Source organism: Penicillium samsonianum (assembly GCF_028829775.1).
Source record: "Penicillium samsonianum strain IBT 33392 chromosome Unknown utg000006l_segment0_segment0, whole genome shotgun sequence".
NCBI classification, from domain to species: Eukaryota; Fungi; Ascomycota; class Eurotiomycetes; order Eurotiales; family Aspergillaceae; genus Penicillium; species Penicillium samsonianum.
This window is the reverse complement of record NW_026643264.1, coordinates 442,409-459,932: the sequence shown is the minus strand read 5'-3', so window position 1 is coordinate 459,932 and position 17,524 is coordinate 442,409. Positions and strand designations below refer to the sequence as shown.

Genomic DNA, 17,524 nt, shown 5'->3' with positions numbered 1-17,524 from the left:
TACTCGCCAGGCCCAGGGCAGTGAAGGGATCCATACTTCTTCTTCGTCGTCCCAATATTTTGACGTAGTTGTGACTTGGGACGGTGGCGCTTTATCTTCTTGATGAGACACATGCGTGCGGTTGAACATCAGCTTCCATGCAATGGTGTAGCAGATATATTTCGGAGGCTTCTCGTTATATTCGACATCTTCATCCCACTCGGCAAATGGAATGGAATCTAGCTGCTCGGATGGCACTTGATCCGTGACACTCTACGGAGCAGGACCGGGAGAAAGTATACTGGGCGTATGACCAAAGAAGCCGGGAATGGGGACATATTGGGAATTCTCATCGACGACCCGGGATGGATCGGCGTCATTGTGCAAAGACTATTGGGCATTGCGAGGATCGATCGTTGGGCAAGCGGGCTCCTAAGGAAATCGAAGTGGGAGCAGTTAGCCATGGATCTCGAATGTACAATGAGTCCCGCACATGATAATGGGCAGCGGAAAATGTTACGCATGTCTTATAGTTAGCCTTGCCTGTCAGCTTGACTACGGATGGCTGTTATCACATCAAAGCACTATAGTAGGATATCTGCAGTAATGCAACTAAGAGAGGGAGACAGTTGTCAGGTTTCCTGATCTAAGGCCGCAACGTTTGATTGATTTGCATCGAACCTTCTAGGCTAGAAGTTCTAGTCATCCCCTTCTAGACCCCTTCTACGGTATTTTGAGGATTGGTATTAGTTACGACGTTAGGGACAAAACGAGTTATTTATAGATTATCCATATCTGGATTATTATGTGATGTGATAGGGTTTGAAAGCGTCTCTCTATGTTTCCAAGATGCAAGGCGAAGGCGGTCGCCACTATACTTAAGTTTATGACCAGAAACGCAAATTGGACCGGTTAAGGTGATTCTAGCTACTTGTCTAGCCAATCAGGACGGCAGACAATACACCTTGTGACGTCCGAGTGTATGTTTCTGTCGCACCTCGTCGTCGGCAGGTTAATTGTTTTGATTCTCTCACCTCAGGATTAGGGTCTGTCTGTCTGCAAATGGCTAAGATCGGGCCTGGCCAATGATGCAGATTGAATCACCTTTAAATTAGTTGAATCCCTGTCAAAATTAGTTAATACCTGTCAACCGCAAGTAGAATTACAAGCTAGCTCAATTGGAGTCGCATCAAATTCGTCTAACACTTTTTACGAGATTCCCGCTATGACATAGGCCCAATGATTCCTCACAGTCGTGACTCAAACTTAGAGGACTACTGTCAAATCGATCATAACCTGGGACTGTTGATACATGAAAAAAGCACTATATGACATAGTAAACAGAAGTGTATTTTCATCTATCTAAGAAACATGTTGGCCTCTGGTCCCTCTCTTTCAAGAATCAAATCAATATATCGTACAAGAGAGAAGAGGTACAAGAGTATAATAATAGCACATTGTAATCTATCCGAGTAGCTCGGTAAGGTACATAAGAAAATTTGCGTTGTACTGCAGGCCCACAACGTACCCAGTAATCATTCTCGAGCCCGAGTTTTTTCATCATCCGGACTGACCGAAGGCAGTGTCATGGACTGCCCGGGAACAGTAATTTTGTTCATGCCATACTTGTCTTCTTCTTAAATTCCAAGCTATCAATCGACCGTGCGTGGCTGTTCAAATTTCCAACCAAGTCTTCGCGCTCAATAGTGAAGTTAGGAAGTTTGGCTCCCTGAGTTCCGTCACATTGTAGATATCTCTATCGCCATGAGCGCTATTACCGATTTTGGCGTGATTCTTGAGTACTCGCAGAAAGCACCATCTCAATCTAAAGCTCGGCCGCACCACCCGTAACCTTACTCTAGTCCATTTTTATGGCTTCCCTCTCAATATTCAACAATGGTGATCCCAATAGGGGAACAACCGTAGTGGGCTTCGCATTATGCGTTTCGTAGAGTCGTTTTTGGACTGCGATCTCCCTCTTGATTGTGAAATAAGCGTTGTTGAGAATCTTGGGTTGTTATCTGGGCGCGGCTACCAATTTAGTGTAGAGGCCCTTAACGTCTTCGGGTTTCAGGTCTCGCTGGTGCCAACCAGCCCAGTACAGTTTCTTGAGCTCCCGGATATGGCCTAGCAGCAAGGCATGTTTTTCATCATCCTTCACTCGTCCAGTTGCGTTAGTGCTGGCGGCATATTGAGTGCAGAATGAGTCTTGGGTGAGCCACTGATCGAGCTTCAGATCAGGGTCTCTTAGCTCTTCATTCTGTCCTATTAGTCTGATGGCATCTTCCCGGTTTTCTGTCTTCCATAATGACTCTAGCGCTTCAGCCCTGCTCTTCTTCGATTCTGAGAGCTTTTTGCTGACTTGGTTGCTAAACCCCGTGAAGAAGATTTTATCCATATTGCAGTTTTAGGCTTTCCCTAGACATAGCAACAGTGTCGCAACTAATATAATGCTATCCTTCGTAGCGTGTGGTAGTCTGTGGTTGTTGTCGATTCACACATGATGATGCCGGCTTTGTAAGACATTGACCGCACTCCTGAGAGCATCGCTGGAAATGGTATTGTCAACATAGTTATTGGCCGCCTTCAGGGCACCTAGGATGGCCTCCACCAAAGGCGGATACTCCGCATAACCCGGTAGGGTGTCATCATCAGTACTCGTTTCGGAAAAAACCCCGAAAGTCCAAGCCCGCAGAAGATCTAGCATTGAAATTTTCGTTGTTCAGAGCTTGAGGGTCAAAGTCGCGTATCGTTCAGGAATTTACGGCTTCCTCGTGGTCCCCTTTGACGACTTTGTGTTTGGAAAAGCCGCACCCCATGGTGAGCTGACTTAATGAGAAATTGGTTTGTCTGGACTGGAAAAAAGCAGAGAAAAGTGCTATACTGACCGGCGGCGATAAGTCCGTGGGAGAGGCCTTTGGCTAGATGAAGAGTCAAGTGCAGTCGGCGGATGGACAGAATGTCTATATATACTTAGAACTGCAAAGAACAATGAATTTCTCCTTGGTGGATTAGAAGGTGAGCCAGAGGGGGATATTGGCTGAGGCTCTGCGCGAGGCAGGACGGGGCAGTGCTTGGCGCGAATGTGACTCTCTTTGACGAGGATAGCGCAGAAATTCTTTTGTGTCACTGCTTGACACGCCGGGACGATCTTGAGACACTCTCCATATCGTGGATGATTTTGTTCCCAACAACTCCAAGGCATGTTCTTTCAAACTATTAGAAAAAATATATGTTGAGGAATTGCCACCCAAGCTTTTTGAAGTAATTAGAACATTAGACTACAGCAAATGATTAGCTGACTCAAATCTTCAAATAAATTCCTCTTAATTTACGTGGCTATTGAATTGAAAAACCAGGCCACATCATTGCCGACTTAGGTATTCTGCGAGGAAGTTGAGAGAGAACATCAATACAGGCGTGAGGATTTCGAAGAAACCGGACCAGAAGGTGGCCCTGAACAGATCAACGTGGTGCCAGACCTCGAGCGTCACTTCAATGCATGAGGCATGACAAAAATTCGATGCGCAATAAGGACCGTTACCATCATCTAGAGGCTATGGACTCAAAGCTTTCAGTCCAATTAAAGTTGGGAACCGAGTTCTTCCATCTGTAACTTGGCGAATATGTAACTTAATGATCAAGGGAAAGGTACCTCTCTAGAAAATATTGTAAGGAATATAAGTGGTGATAGTTTCCGCGTACGATATTAGCTTCGAAAAATGTCACTTAATCCAATGCTCAAAGTAAATACCCTGCTGAGCTTTTTCTTTCTATGTTCCACAGGCCTTATGTCCACAAAGTAGGATGAACTGTTTTTAGATATTCTTCATAAGAGGCTGGCTCAATACAGTGGTTTTCGAAATCAGTTATACCTCCACACTCTTGCAACTTAATTCCTGGAAAATAAATCCGAAATACGCTAACCTCCTTTAGCTTACCGCTCTATAAGGTTGGCAAAACATTAATGGTAATGGCCTTACATGACACATGAGTCATCGTAATAATACTGTCAGGTTTTATGGAACCACGTAGAAGCTTGGGGGAGCTAAGGCGATCTGGCATGATCGTCCAGCCTTCTCACAGCCTTCTCGCCTCTCCCACCCGTTCTTGCCCCTCATCCTTCCCGTATCCGACGCAGCCACCCGCCAGTCAGAACACAGAAGGCTGTGCTTAAGCTGTAGAGAGCTAACCCTGGTAGGCAAAGATGCATCTCTATTTTCATGGCTTGTGTCACCTTTTGCGAGTTTCATTCGCTGCCTGCCCGCTGTTGAAACGTGGTTCTAATGAGAAGCTGATGTGCATGATCCAAGGTTTGCGAATGCTTGTTAGAGATGACACAGAGCCCGTATAATGTCGACTATACATCCCAACCTACGGAGCCTGAACAATGGGAATACGCACCGACACCCGGGTACCTCGGCAGCCCGTACGCCACTCGATCTATCTCAAGCCCCTCCCCGTCTAGCGTACTTGAGGCTGGAATCGAGCGAACAAGTAGACCTGGGTCCAAGTCTCTTAGGTTCATTCAGCTATCTGAGTGGGAAGAAGGAAGATCCTATCAGGAGGACCCGCCAACCTGTATCCACTATCGTATAGAGTGGCGAGTGACAATCAACAATAGGGAGGTGTCACAGGACACGGAAGAAGACCTTACTTTGGCCCCTAGCTCCTTCTGGCAATTTTCCCTGGAGAAAAAACTCGAGAAGGTTCTTCGACGGAAGACTGCACGCCACCGTCGGGTGACAGCTGACGATACTGTCATCACTGTATTAACAAGCGATCGTACCAAACGCAAACTGACGAAACGATTTGACCAGACCGACATTATTTGGACCGCTATCGAGAAACAGCTTGTGATGTGGTCTGATGTTTTGTTCCGGGGTAAGGAGCTCATGCTGAAGATCAGTTTCAACTACATAGACGATCGCCACTCTTCTCCAACCGCTGGTCGGAAATGAGAGAAGAGAGGAAAGTCATCTGTTACAAAAAGGATGCTTAGCGAACGAGATGCACAGCTTGATGCAGAGGAAAATGCTTCTGGCGAGAAGCCAATCTGGCGTAGCGTCTATAATTTGATGCGATGCGACTCGTCGACATGTCAGCATGGCCCTCATTGTTGGGTGGACCCAATGGGGGAAAAACACTACCCAATCAAATCTCATCATATAAAACGCCTTATCACCCACGTTGAGAAGGGAGGGGTTCTGGAAAGTCATAAAGATGTGCCTGAAGCCGTACGCGACGAATTATACAGGGAAGAGCAAGAGAGACACGGCAAAGGCAAGCGCAAAGGAAGTCACGTCGATGGGACTGGAGCACCATATCCTCCCATTAATATTAATGTCCTGCCCTCACAGTCTACTGTTCACGGGATAGATGTTTCTGCTTCTAAAGCGGCGGTTGACTTAACGACTCTGAGCCCCCTCGAGATCCCGGGTTCCACAGACATAGCCGTGGAGGAGCACACTGAATGGCTAGTGTCGACTGTCGAAAGGGATACCCTCAAAGCCGCATTCCGACAAACGTGCGATGTGATGCTCGAGAACGGCCTTGATCTCGAGCAAGTGTACAAGGACCAAGACCCAAATTTTTTCATCGAGAGAGGAATAAAAATAGGCATCGCACGTCGGTTCGTAGAGAACATCGCAAAATGGGTAAAGAAGGTGAAGAAAGCAGTGCCTGTTTATGAGATTGTTTGAACCGGGCAGATGGTCATTAAGGCATCACGGCGCTTGGGCTTACAACATCGAATATTGCACAGAGTAGCTCCAGATTGTCAGATTTTTATATAGCAGAATTTACGGTGTATCAGTCTTCTTATATATATATATATCTATATATATACATATAATTAATATGGTGTTGAATCTTCCCAAACGCTTGCCTCTTTATGCCCGCAATCCTGGACAACACAAGCTAAGGTGCCATCTGATGGCAAGAAGTTGAGCCCTATGCAGCAAAATCATGCACCATGGTCAACCACCCGAGCGCAATGGATGTAACGAACGATTTGTGATAACCGACCCTCACAATATTAGAATTCTGGATTCTCTGAACAGTGTCCGACGTTCATTGATGGCATAAATTGGGCAAGTAGTTTTCAGAGAAAGCTGAAAGCAATGGCTAAGTGGCCACATGTCTGCAGTCGATTTCGAAAACACTTACCCCTTAGACACACTGACTTTGTTTCTCGGCCGGTACCCGACTATACGCTAAGCCTTATTTACAGTACTTACGTTGGAACGGTCGCGACTCGGTTGCATCACGTATTGGAATGTATTGGGTTTCGAGGTCACTGTAAAATACTGGAAATCTGTACAGAACATTCTAGGCCCTAAAGGGGGAGTGGTCATTGCCCTGGGGACCTGGCTTCATCCACGCTCGCCAACTTGCCTTCTGGCCTTTTCATCCACACAGCCTTTGTCTTCATCTTCATTTGCATCTTCTATGACAAAGGCTGTGCTATTGCTGTAGAGGACTATCCCTGGTAGGCCAATATGGTTCTCGTTGGTGTTGCCTATGGTTCCTGCTTTCTACTGCCGCTTCTACTCGTTGCTGACGTGTGGAAAAGCTGACGCAGATCTCGAGGACTTCGATCGTGTGTAAATATGAGCGACAGCCCATATTACGCTGACTGTGCGTGTATACCTCTCAAGCCGAAGAGCTCGAATTTTGGGAACAAGATTCTCAATATTCCCCTCCCACGCCGGGATATTTCCGGAGCCCTTATACTACACGGTTGAACTGTAGTCCCTTCCCATCCACCTTCCTCGACGATGAACCCAGTTCCGCAAGCCAACCTCTACCAAATGCTATACCACTGCTCTGGGAATCTGAGCGGGAGGAGGACAAGATCTACGATGAGGATCAACCTAGCTGTATTCACTACTTCATAGAATGGCGGGTCACCGTCATCAACAAGGCCGTGGAAAAGGACAAGGAAGAGGACCTAGTTTTGGCCCCAAGCGCTTACCGGCAGAGATTTCTGGAAAAGAAGCTACTGACTGTCCCTTGGACAGAAGGTCTCACGCAACAAAAGGGTCAGGGTTGATGACACCGCGATTGTTGTGTCAGTCAACGACCGTTCTCAGCGTGATCTGACCAAGTGTTTCAACAAGACCGACATCGTTTGGACTGCCATCGAGAAACAGCTCCAGATGTGGTCGAGTCACTTCTGTCGGGGCAAGAGACTCACGCTGAGGATCTCTTTCAACTACGTAGAGGATGACACTTCTCCATCCGCTGGACGGAACGGGGAGAAGATAGGTAAATCTTCTGTCACAAAAAGAATGCTTAATGATCGCGATGCCCAGCTATGACCCACGCTGAAGCGGGGCCACCAGAGTCGTGGCCAGCGGTTTGCACATAGTTTGTCCGAATGGGCTCATTCTCCTCCTTGAGGGCCGCCACATGAGCCTTCAACCGGTCAATTTCGGCCTTCATTCGACTAGCAGCACCGCAGACTGAGGTCTCCCCCGGGATCCGTTCCGTTATTCTGGCAATTCATGCGACCTTCCGGGTTGGAGTCGCACTTCAGTGAAGACAAGATCTAGAGGGAGGAAGCGCCAAGCTGTGTCCGCTATCTCCACACTCATCAACAATGCGGTAGTGAAGGATACGGAACAAGACACGGTATTAAGTCCAAGCACCTACTGAGAGAAACGGCGTTAACTCAATATCGGGGCCACTTTCGACTCTTCATACCTTCCTGGGGCTACCGTATTTCATGGTATCTATAGCAGCCGCTAGAATGGAAAAAACTCTTGGGTTGCAAAGTGGCATAAGGTAATATTAATCTTTGTGTACAAATCATTCCACTAGGTTCTCCGCGGGGGGTTCGCATCTCTCTTCACGCCCAATATAAAAGCATCGACAGCAAGAATAGCTCGAAAACATCGGGTACCCACCGAAACGAAAAATAGATAACGCTTTTGTCGCAGATCCAGCAACGCAGGAGGTACGTATTTTGGTTACTACTCGATACCAGAAGAACATATGACATCACTCTGCTTGCCTGCTATGCACATCTCTGCTTTCAACGGAGTACTACCATAATACCCGCCTCCATCGCCAGGAACATCCGGAAATGGTCCCGGCGGATCGTGACGTTTTCGATGTTTATAGCCAGCGACATGCATCATTTGATGGGCAAGTATCTGCGCAACCTCGTCCTCGGGCAGCGTAAAGAGCTTGTGGAAATTGAGATGCAGTTCATCCCTCGATGAGCTGGCAACCTCCGAATCCTGCGATGCGTAATGGAGGACAAAGCCATTGCGATATGCCTCGTTCAGTTGGTATTTCTCATCATTTGTGAGCCCGTCGCATATACTCATTCGATAATATGCCCATGTATGGCGCTCACGTAACATCTCTTGTTGCACTTCGTTGATTACCCAATCAGGATTATGTTGAGTAGGACGAAATGGATAAAAACGAAAGTTCGAGAGAAGGCCGGTCTGGTACCATCTATATAACGGTACGCTTTGTGGCGCGCCTTCGTTAGGATGCAAGTATCCCGTGACGCCTTCTGCGCGATATCCACTTTGCGGCGCAAGCTCGCCAGTTGGATGAGTTGTATAGAAATGATCCCCACTCGAAGGATTAAACCATCGATAGAGGGGTACAGTGTCGCCAAACTCAGGTGGGGAGCTAAACATGTACCAGCCTATGCCTTCAAAACGATAGGTTGGTCGTGCCAACTCACCATTAGGGTCGGCGGTGTAGAAGTGATCACCCGACTGAGGGTTGAACCAGCGGAATATAGGGACCGTTCCGGGTTGCTGAGTACTATACACATAGCCCGTGGTGCCTTCCCGCTGATATCCCCCCGAAGGCGCCCTCTCTCCATGGAAGTCGAGGGTATAGAAATGATCGTGACCCATTACTAGTCACTTGACGAGGATCAATTTCTGCAGAACGAAAATCGTGGAAATTCCTGTCTCGAGGGTCCGTCAGGCGCAATCTTGTTCTAGAGCATATACAAGACTAAGCTCCAAAAAATTAATTTTGCTTCTCTTATAAGTTCACCAGGTGGCGACGTTTTGCTCGGGCTACACAACTCCGACGTAAGATAAGCTTCTCACTGCTCATGAGACTGACAATTACTTTACATTTTTCTCGCCACACTTCAAAAGTCTAAATTAGTCCACACCACTTTCCATCGATGACCTCACCTTGTCTGGACCTCATTGACCACATCCGCAAGCGGAAAGACTACCACACCACTTGTCATTCTAACTTTCATCTTCAATCCGTGCAATCCATGAATTTAACAGCATGCCGAGGAGTGGGGGACATGGTGGTCTCTGAGCTTAAAAGTTTTGTAGGATTAAATCAGTGTGCCAATCTCGTAGTAGCATCTCCCACGAGTATCAGGGCATCATTATATACATTCTTCTGTTATATGCATAGGCCATGTTAGCGCCGCTATATTTGCGCTTTCCAAGGCTCTGGCATGGTGCTCCAATGGCCAGGACAGCTTCTTTAAGAGTGCATAGGCGCCTGTTTCATACTGACACGTCGTTGATTGACATGTGTGATGCTGACCAATCAATTGCCGCTTGAAAGTCTGAGGCTGCTTTTCAGATCATGTGATTGGCTATTCTTGCCACGTCATCTGCGTCCAGGGCGCGTGGAACATATTTTGGACTCATGACGATATGAACATTACCTGTACCGACAATATCGGTCCAGTATGAAGAACACCACCTGCTTTCTACCGAGACGTATTGCTCACTTGAGAAGCTCTTGCATTTTCCACAAGCTCATGTCTACCAATGCCGACAAGTGTCCGATGGACCAGCCTACCTACACTTCCCCCATTGATGCGGAGCCACTTCATCGCTACCGACAAGGCGGTTACCACCCAGTCACCTTAGGAGAATGTCTTAAAGCTGGAAGGTATAAGGTGTCACATAAATTAGGATGGGGTGGCTACTCGACAGTTTGGGCGGCGTGAGATCAAAGGTAACACATACCAAATACAACGCACGGTAGTTTCAGCTAATCAAACTATACTCTTGCAGGACAGAGACTTACGTCGCTGTGAAGGTTTGTGTTGCAGAACGTGAACATGATAGGGAGACGCGAGAACTCCAAACTATGAAGGAATTGGCATCTCATCTCCCTAGTCCGACGCATGTGGTGCAGTTGCTCGATGATTTCGGCCTAATGGGCCCAAATGGGTTCCACAAATGCCTCGTTTATGAACTTTTGGGGCCGAACATTCCGGACGTAGTTGATGCTCATTTTTCCGGTGGGAGACTCCCTGGAAAGCTTGCTAAAATCATTGCCAAGCAAAGTCTTTCCGGGCTTAATGATTTGCACCAACGGAATATTGGACACGGAGGTACAGTAACTCATTCCCTTTGGCAAAAATGGAACACTTCTCACCTAAAATAGATTTGCACACTCGCAATTTGGCCTTCACCATGCCTTGCTTAGATAAGGTGTCCGAAGACGTTCTCTTTGAGTTTTAGGAAAACCTGAAATAGGCCGTGTCCAGAGGCACGATGGGAAAGACCTTGAGCTCGGCATGCCGGAGTATATCGTGAAGCCCACCTCATATCGAATACGTTCTTGGAACTCGAGTCAGTCGATCAAAATAATTGACTTCGGAGAATCATTCTTATGTACTGCTGCTCCTCACACGCTGCACACACCTTTATCAGTTCGAGCACCCGAAGTTTTATTCCAGGATCAAATTGATTATCATGTTGATTTGTGGAGTATGGGCTGCATGGTACGTGAAGTGATGGAAGTCTCAGCGCTATACACGACTAAATTGTGGATTATGACAGCTCTTTGAACTTTTCACAGGCCAGCCGCCTTTTGACACCTTCCTAATAACACCCCCAATTCTCATCGGTCAAATGCAAGAGATGGCGAGTGACGATCTACCTCAAAGATGGCAAGAGATATGGAATACGATGAATAAAGGGGACGACGTGACCGCGGAAAGCTCCGGGCCTAACCTGCAAGAATGGCTGGAAGAAGTGTATTTTGATGGCCGCAGGACCCCTGATCTCACAAGAGGGGACATAACGAGGCTGGGAGAAATCATTGGAAGCTTGTTGTGCTTTGAACCGTCGGCAAGAGCATCAGCGAGACAGATTCTCGACGACCCTTGGTTCAATGAGTAGGCTAGGCTGACTCTGTGAGGACCTTGACCCTAGCTTGGGCCTAACAACTTCCTGAGACTTGTTCGATCGTCAACCCTGCGTGCCGAAAATGGCCTTTAGCGCTCTCTTCCTTTGCACCCACTACACTGATACACCATTCAAGAAAGGCAGCAAACCCTCTCTCGGGGTCCTTGTCGTAGTAATTCCATTTACGCCGAATAAATCCTTTGAGTTCAGCGAAAAACTCCTCGATCGGGTTCAGGTCCGGCGAGTACGGTGGCAGATAAATTAGCTTCACCCCTGCGTCTTCACACAATTTTGCAAGTCGCTCCGACCGGTGAAAGGACGCGTTATCCATAACAAGGACAGATTTAGGTTCTGGCCATCTTCCGCAATGGTGAAGTAACTGGGCTATAAAGTCTTCAAATACGGTGGCATCCGTAGAACCGCGGAAGACGCGCGAGAGAACAATCCCATCCTGTGCGTACGCGGGCAATATTTGGTATCTCTGGTCACGGTGGAATTGCGTCGCTTGCAAAGGGGCCTTGCCAAGTGGTGCCCAACCTGTCCGTCTGAACCCAACTCGTTTATCACATCCAGATTCATCAACATATACGAGGTGGTAGGTTTTGAAGTCCGAAAGATTGTGCAGATAGTAATCTCTTAAATCAGCATTTTGCTCTCTCGCACATTGCCGTGCAGTCTTTTTCGACCAACCCTTAGCGACAAAGGGCCCTCCTAATGCTGGAGGTTGTAACCATGGTCTGAAACTCATCCCAAAGGAATACAGCCATCTCGTCCAGGTATAGGCCAGGTTTCTCACATAGATGATCACAGAGGGCTTCAATCATTAGGGGTGTCATAGTTCGTTTCCGACCTACTCGGGTTTGAGGGGCGTAGATGCTTCCAAATTGTCGTAGGTTTCTGCGGGTATTAATAATGGTTAGCTTGTTGCATTCAGCCTGCTCGGCCATTTCAGATGTAGTGAAGGACTGGCTCTCTATCATACAGTAACGACCGCTTTCGCCTTCCATGCCGGATAACACAGAGGAGCTTTTTCAAACCCTAATCACATGAGGTGCTAAGCCGCATATGGTTAACCCGGTATTCAAGAATCCGTCACAAGGCCGAATGGTATAATAGACTAAGTAATGTAACTGGCCATGTATTGTTACGGTTCTAAGATTACAGTACCACACCGACAATCACGTTATTGCATCTCGCACAAACATTCTAACCCACCGAACGATGGGCCGAAAGCTTGATCCCCGGCAGTGAATGATCATAGTTCATATGATACAATATTAGTGACAGACAAACCAGATCTCAAAAAGCGAAGGTGGCAAAGCGTAGTAAGCATCGTGTATGTAGTGAACTCACCGCTAAGAATATATCGGAATGAAGTCATTATGTCCTATGGAGTTTTACGCACTATTATCCAGTTGCAATGCTTAATACGTTCAACGTCGCTGCAAGCCGCCGAGTCCAATCGTGATCTGGCCCCAGGGCCTTCTCGTAGCCTGCTAGTGCTCGCTGGTACATCTCCTCTGCCTTCTTTAGCTTGCCCTGATCAGAGTAGAGACGACCAAGGTTGTTAACCGTATTGAGAGTAGATGTATGATCTAGCCCTAGGGCCTTCTCGTAGCCCGCTAGTGCTCGCTGGTACATCTCCTTTGCCTCCTTCAGCTTGTCCTGCTGAAAATAGAGAGCACCAAGGTTGTTGACTGTATCAAGAGTCGACGTATGATCTGGCCCCAGGGCGTTCTCCTGGCCTGCTAGTGCTCGCTGGTACATCTCCTCTGCCTTCTTTAGCTTGCCCTGATCAATGTAGAGAAGACCAAGATTGTGGACTGTAGTGAGAGTAGAGGTATGATCTGGACCTAGGGCCTTCTCATAGCCTACTAGTGCTCGCTGGTACATCTCCTCTGCCTCCTTTAGCTTGTCCTGCTGAAAATAGAGAGCACCAAGGTTGTTGACTGTATCAAGAGTCGACGTATGATCTGGCCCCAGGGCCTTCTCGTAGCCCGCTAGTGCTCGCTGGTACATCTCCTCTGCCTCCTTCAGCTTCCCCTGATCAGAGTAAAGATCCCCCAAACCATGGAATGCTCCCCATAACGCAATATTGTCACCTGACAAATCTTGATGACGTACATAATTGGCGTGTGGAACAAGCCGTCGCTGAAGCTCTGAATAATGTCTGTCACTTGCACTAGGCACAGTGTATCCAACAGATATCAGTGCTAGTTCAGTAAGCTTCATCGAATTCACATTTTTGTTTGCGCTGGCAATATGAAGGCACCAGTCTTGTACCACTGGATGCATTGCATAGCTTCCTTCTTGTTGCTTAGCGTCAAGAAGGGAGAATCCGATGAGAGACTTCACACTAATTTTGAACGCGAGCCCGCTTGATATAGCCTTTTTGAGCCAGCCGGGGACGCTTGAGCTATGACGGCCACTCTCCACTAACTCGTACCAGATATCACGATTATCAAAACGAGAAAGTAGCAGTAGAAGGTCTGCTGCGTTCGGGTCCCGCTTCTGGATCTCAAGATATGAGATCATCCATGTTTGTAGCACGTTGCCTTGCTGGTACTGTCGACCAGGATTTGATTGCGACTGTAGTTCGTACCAAGAATTTCGGTAATACTCCAAGTACTCAGTGATGCTGGTTCCAGTTTCACGCATAAATGCCCCAGCGACAACGATTGCCAAAGGCAGTCCATCCAGACGATTGGCGAGAGCAAGGATAGCTATATATGTTAGCATGTTCTGTAACATCTTATAACATCTATTCATCAAGTGTCTTGGTACCCGGATTGTTCTTAAGCTTGCTAGTGGTGTTCTTGGCTGACAGACCGCTGCTTTGCAGAAGAAGTTGGATCGTATCATGAGAGCCAAGTCTGTGGACCGGAAAAGGCTTCCCTAGCTCAGTTATCCCCTGAAGTCGAGAGGTGATAAGGATGGACCCATGGTCTGTTGTAGGGAAAAAATCCTTAATGTCATATCCATCACCAACAGCGCTATTGAAGGGGGAGTATTGATCGATGTTGTCAAAAATGATTAGCCAGCGCGTGTTGCCATCCAATGCTAGCCACCGTAACATATGCCTAGCTCGCTGCTCCACGTCCTCATCACTGATCGTCTCGCGGTCCCAGTACTGTTCTGGTAATAGGTTCAAGGCAAAGCTCAACGATTGCAAGGCCGTATCCCGATCCTTGCCACTCAGCCAGAAGATAGCCGTAAAATTATCTTTGTGATCTCGCGCGAAGCGAATCGCTAGCTGCGTCTTGCCCATTCCGCCAAGCCCGTGAAGAATTGCAACTTTCTGTGATGGCGAATTTGTCGGTTGTAAATACTGCCATAGATTGTTCAGCTCGTCTTGCCGTCCTAGGAAACCTTCAATCACAGGCACTGCGGTAAGGTCTAGGGGAACATTGAAGCGGTGAACTATAAACGGAAAGCTTTCTTTAGTCATTGATTCAAACTAGGTAAGGAGTGCCACGGATTGAAATTTAGGACCTCTCACCAGAGTCTGCTAGAGTGTCCCGTGCTGTTGGAGTGGTTTCAACCTGATCGATCGGAATCACCAAGACAAGCTCTTTAGCATAGGCCGCTGCCACCGCTGCGGCATATCCTTGCCATTCTTTATTCTTGTGTGAGTCCGCATAGTCACAAATGCCTCGAATAACTACACATGGAAAGTCATTCATGAGCCCCGCAGCTTCCATTTCCACACAGAGGACCCCTAGGTCTCGAGCTAGCTGATCTCGCCGTCTACCATCTTTCACTACCTGATTTGCAGATGTAATCAGTCCATAGTGGAACACTGGTTCTTTATGGTCTCGTGGAAGCCGTGGGTTCAATTTCGACCGATCACAACCGATACATGTATCAGATGCTCCGTGGTCATAATCTGTTTGGTATAAGAGGTCTTCTTTGGTTGGTCGTGCGAAGTTTGCAGCTATCCGCGGCGTCATTTTCGCTCGGACTTCAGAAATGAATTCAAGAACTTGGCTATCTTCTGTGAAGTGGTGGGCTTGGAGTGTAGCGAGGGCAGTCAGTAGGACCTTGGGTGGCCGGTTAAGCATCCCTGTTCGCTGGAATTGACCGCCGCTTAACGCTTTACCGAGGTCGTATTGGATCACGCCTCCACATGTGTCCGTTGGCTGGCTCACCACAATATCGCCGAGTCGAATGTCTGCGTTGCTGCTTGGTACACCTCCACCGATACCGACCATCAGACCGAACCGGACGGAGTGGAAACTCGAGAGCAACTGCATCGCTACCGTTGCAGCTGATACATTGCCATATGCGCCACTTGGTAAACAGGCAATAACGATGTTGTGATCCCCGATATTTCCCAAAATATACGTATTTTGATCCGTCGGTGGGCGAGGTAGACTCGGGTGTATTGCGTCCAACATGAGCTTTGCGGCTGCCATCTCCAGGGGTAAAGCGCATATCCATCCGACTGTGTAATCGTTATGGGATAGAGAGGCTCTGGCTGCCATGATGGAATATATGATGATTGGCTTTTGAAACTCAATAGCTTATTGTGGGTTCATGGGAAATAAAGACAAACAAAGATGTTATGGAGACCAGATCTTGGAAATGAAGGCCAGAGTTCATGAGAGGAGCGGGGTTGACGGGTGAGGCTGAGGGATAATGCTCTCACAACCAATCAATTTTTGTAGTGGAGAAGGAAAATTGTTGACAGATTGCCTGTTCCAGGATGGCCATGTTTACTCGTTTTGCATCGAATCTTCCAGTCACATAGGCTTCTAGACTCCTGTACCTAGTATCATAAAACACGTGTTATTTATTCCCTTGTTCGGTATGAACCAGATAATTTACACACTATCTAAATATGGATTAGCGTATCCTATAATCAGGTTATGAGAGCTTCCCCATATCGAGAACCCAGTAAAGGTCTTTGAAATCTTGATCACATGATACCCTAATCCAGATGTGGTTATAGCTGTATCTGAGGTTCTCGTTCCAAGGTTGAATGGTATAATGCCAAATGATAAAATACGAGATTAACGAAGTTGTGTATGTATTGTTACAGCTCCAGAATACCCCACAGCCACCACGACGCCGCCCCAAAACAAGTGTCCCAACCCGACCACCAACAACACCCCAGCCCGCTGCATAATGGCACGAAATCTCGAAGCCTGGCAACGTAAAGCCATCGTTCATATGACACGCAGCAGGAAGAGGCTCACCATTTCACAAATAGCCAAGGTGGCTAAGTGTAGTGAGCGTTCTGTCACTAACATACGCAGGAATATGCGGCTCTTCGGCAGCCCCCGATCCCCCTCAGTCCCTGCTGGCCAGCCCTCAAGCATCACTTCTGTGATGCTAGATGCCCTGTGTGATCACCTCTCCGAAAAGCCCGGTTTATATATTGATGAGATGGCCATTTTTTTATGGGATGAGTTCAACATATTGCCATCGTCATCGAGCGTCAAACGTGCGCTTACGCGGGCTGGCTGGACCAAAAAGAAAACTCAACAGAAAGCGAAGGAACAGAACACTCAACTACGAGATTTCTACCAGCACAAACTGTCCGAATATCGTTCTTACCACCTGGTCTTTGTTGATGAATCGGAATGTGATAAACGGGTGGGGTACCGGCGGACTAGATGGTCACCACTGGGCGTGACACCAGTCCAAGTATCTAAATTTCACCGAGGTCAACGCTATCAGATCCTGCCAGCCTACACACAGGATGGCGTCATCTTGTCTCGTATTTTCAAGGGGTCAACTGATGCGGTGTTCTTCGAATCGTTTATAAAGCAACTTCTTCAGCACTGTGGAAAGTGGCCGGAACCGAACTCCGTGCTTGTAATGGATAATGCCTCTTTCCACCATTCAGACCGAATCAAGCAGTTGTGTTCCGACGCAGGGGTCAAATTGCTGTACTTGCCGCCTTACTCGCCAGATTTCAACCCCATCGAGGAATTCTTTGCCGAGCTGAAAGCTTATATCAAGAAATCGTGGTCGGCGTACGAAGAGAATCCCGACCAAGGGTTTCATGTCTTCCTTCGGCGGTGTGTTCATGATGTTGGTGCGAAACAACAGAGCGCGAAGGGTCATCTTCGACATGCAGGTATAACAATAGAAAGGGCTTAAGTGATTCTCACAGTGGAAGAATATGTGCACAAATCACAAGACGGATAGTGTGACAATACACTAGACGATTTCTCTCGAGAACAGAGCTTTTCCATTTCGAGAGAAAGACCATTACGTAGAATGCCCGAGACAATTAACCATACACATGAGAAAAATATGTTGTATACTGCAGTAATCAATGCATATTCAGTTGTTATATACGCCGATGATCTAAACGCAACTATCAATGTCCAAACTAATATATGTCTTCAACGCCCAGAACGTTCGCTCAGTCAATCCATTGCGGG

General features: G+C 47.4%; 4 protein-coding genes across 4 annotated transcripts; 1 reads left to right on the top strand and 3 right to left on the bottom strand.

Moving 5' to 3' along the window:
* Positions 1-1,996: 1,996 nt before the first annotated feature.
* Positions 1,997-2,377, bottom strand: N7471_010372 (uncharacterized protein; the record flags this gene model as incomplete). The annotated part of the gene is made up of 1 exon (XM_057283091.1): positions 1,997-2,377. The coding sequence occupies one exon, from the start codon at positions 2,375-2,377 to the stop codon at positions 1,997-1,999; it is 381 nt and encodes a 126-aa protein (XP_057132070.1).
* A 5,578-nt stretch (positions 2,378-7,955) lies between these two features.
* On the bottom strand, positions 7,956-8,864 carry N7471_010371 (uncharacterized protein; the record flags this gene model as incomplete). The annotated part of the gene is made up of 1 exon (XM_057283090.1): positions 7,956-8,864. The coding sequence occupies one exon, from the start codon at positions 8,862-8,864 to the stop codon at positions 7,956-7,958; it is 909 nt and encodes a 302-aa protein (XP_057132069.1).
* An 884-nt stretch (positions 8,865-9,748) lies between these two features.
* On the top strand, positions 9,749-11,123 carry N7471_010370 (uncharacterized protein; the record flags this gene model as incomplete). The annotated part of the gene is made up of 5 exons (XM_057283089.1): positions 9,749-9,936; positions 10,008-10,330; positions 10,461-10,571; positions 10,653-10,723; positions 10,782-11,123. The coding sequence occupies 5 exons, from the start codon at positions 9,749-9,751 to the stop codon at positions 11,121-11,123; spliced, it is 1,035 nt and encodes a 344-aa protein (XP_057132068.1).
* A 1,413-nt stretch (positions 11,124-12,536) lies between these two features.
* N7471_010369 (uncharacterized protein) lies at positions 12,537-15,613 on the bottom strand (the record flags this gene model as incomplete). Its single annotated transcript, XM_057283088.1, has 3 exons — positions 12,537-13,852; positions 13,914-14,549; positions 14,629-15,613. The coding sequence occupies 3 exons, from the start codon at positions 15,611-15,613 to the stop codon at positions 12,537-12,539; spliced, it is 2,937 nt and encodes a 978-aa protein (XP_057132067.1).
* Positions 15,614-17,524: the final 1,911 nt, after the last annotated feature.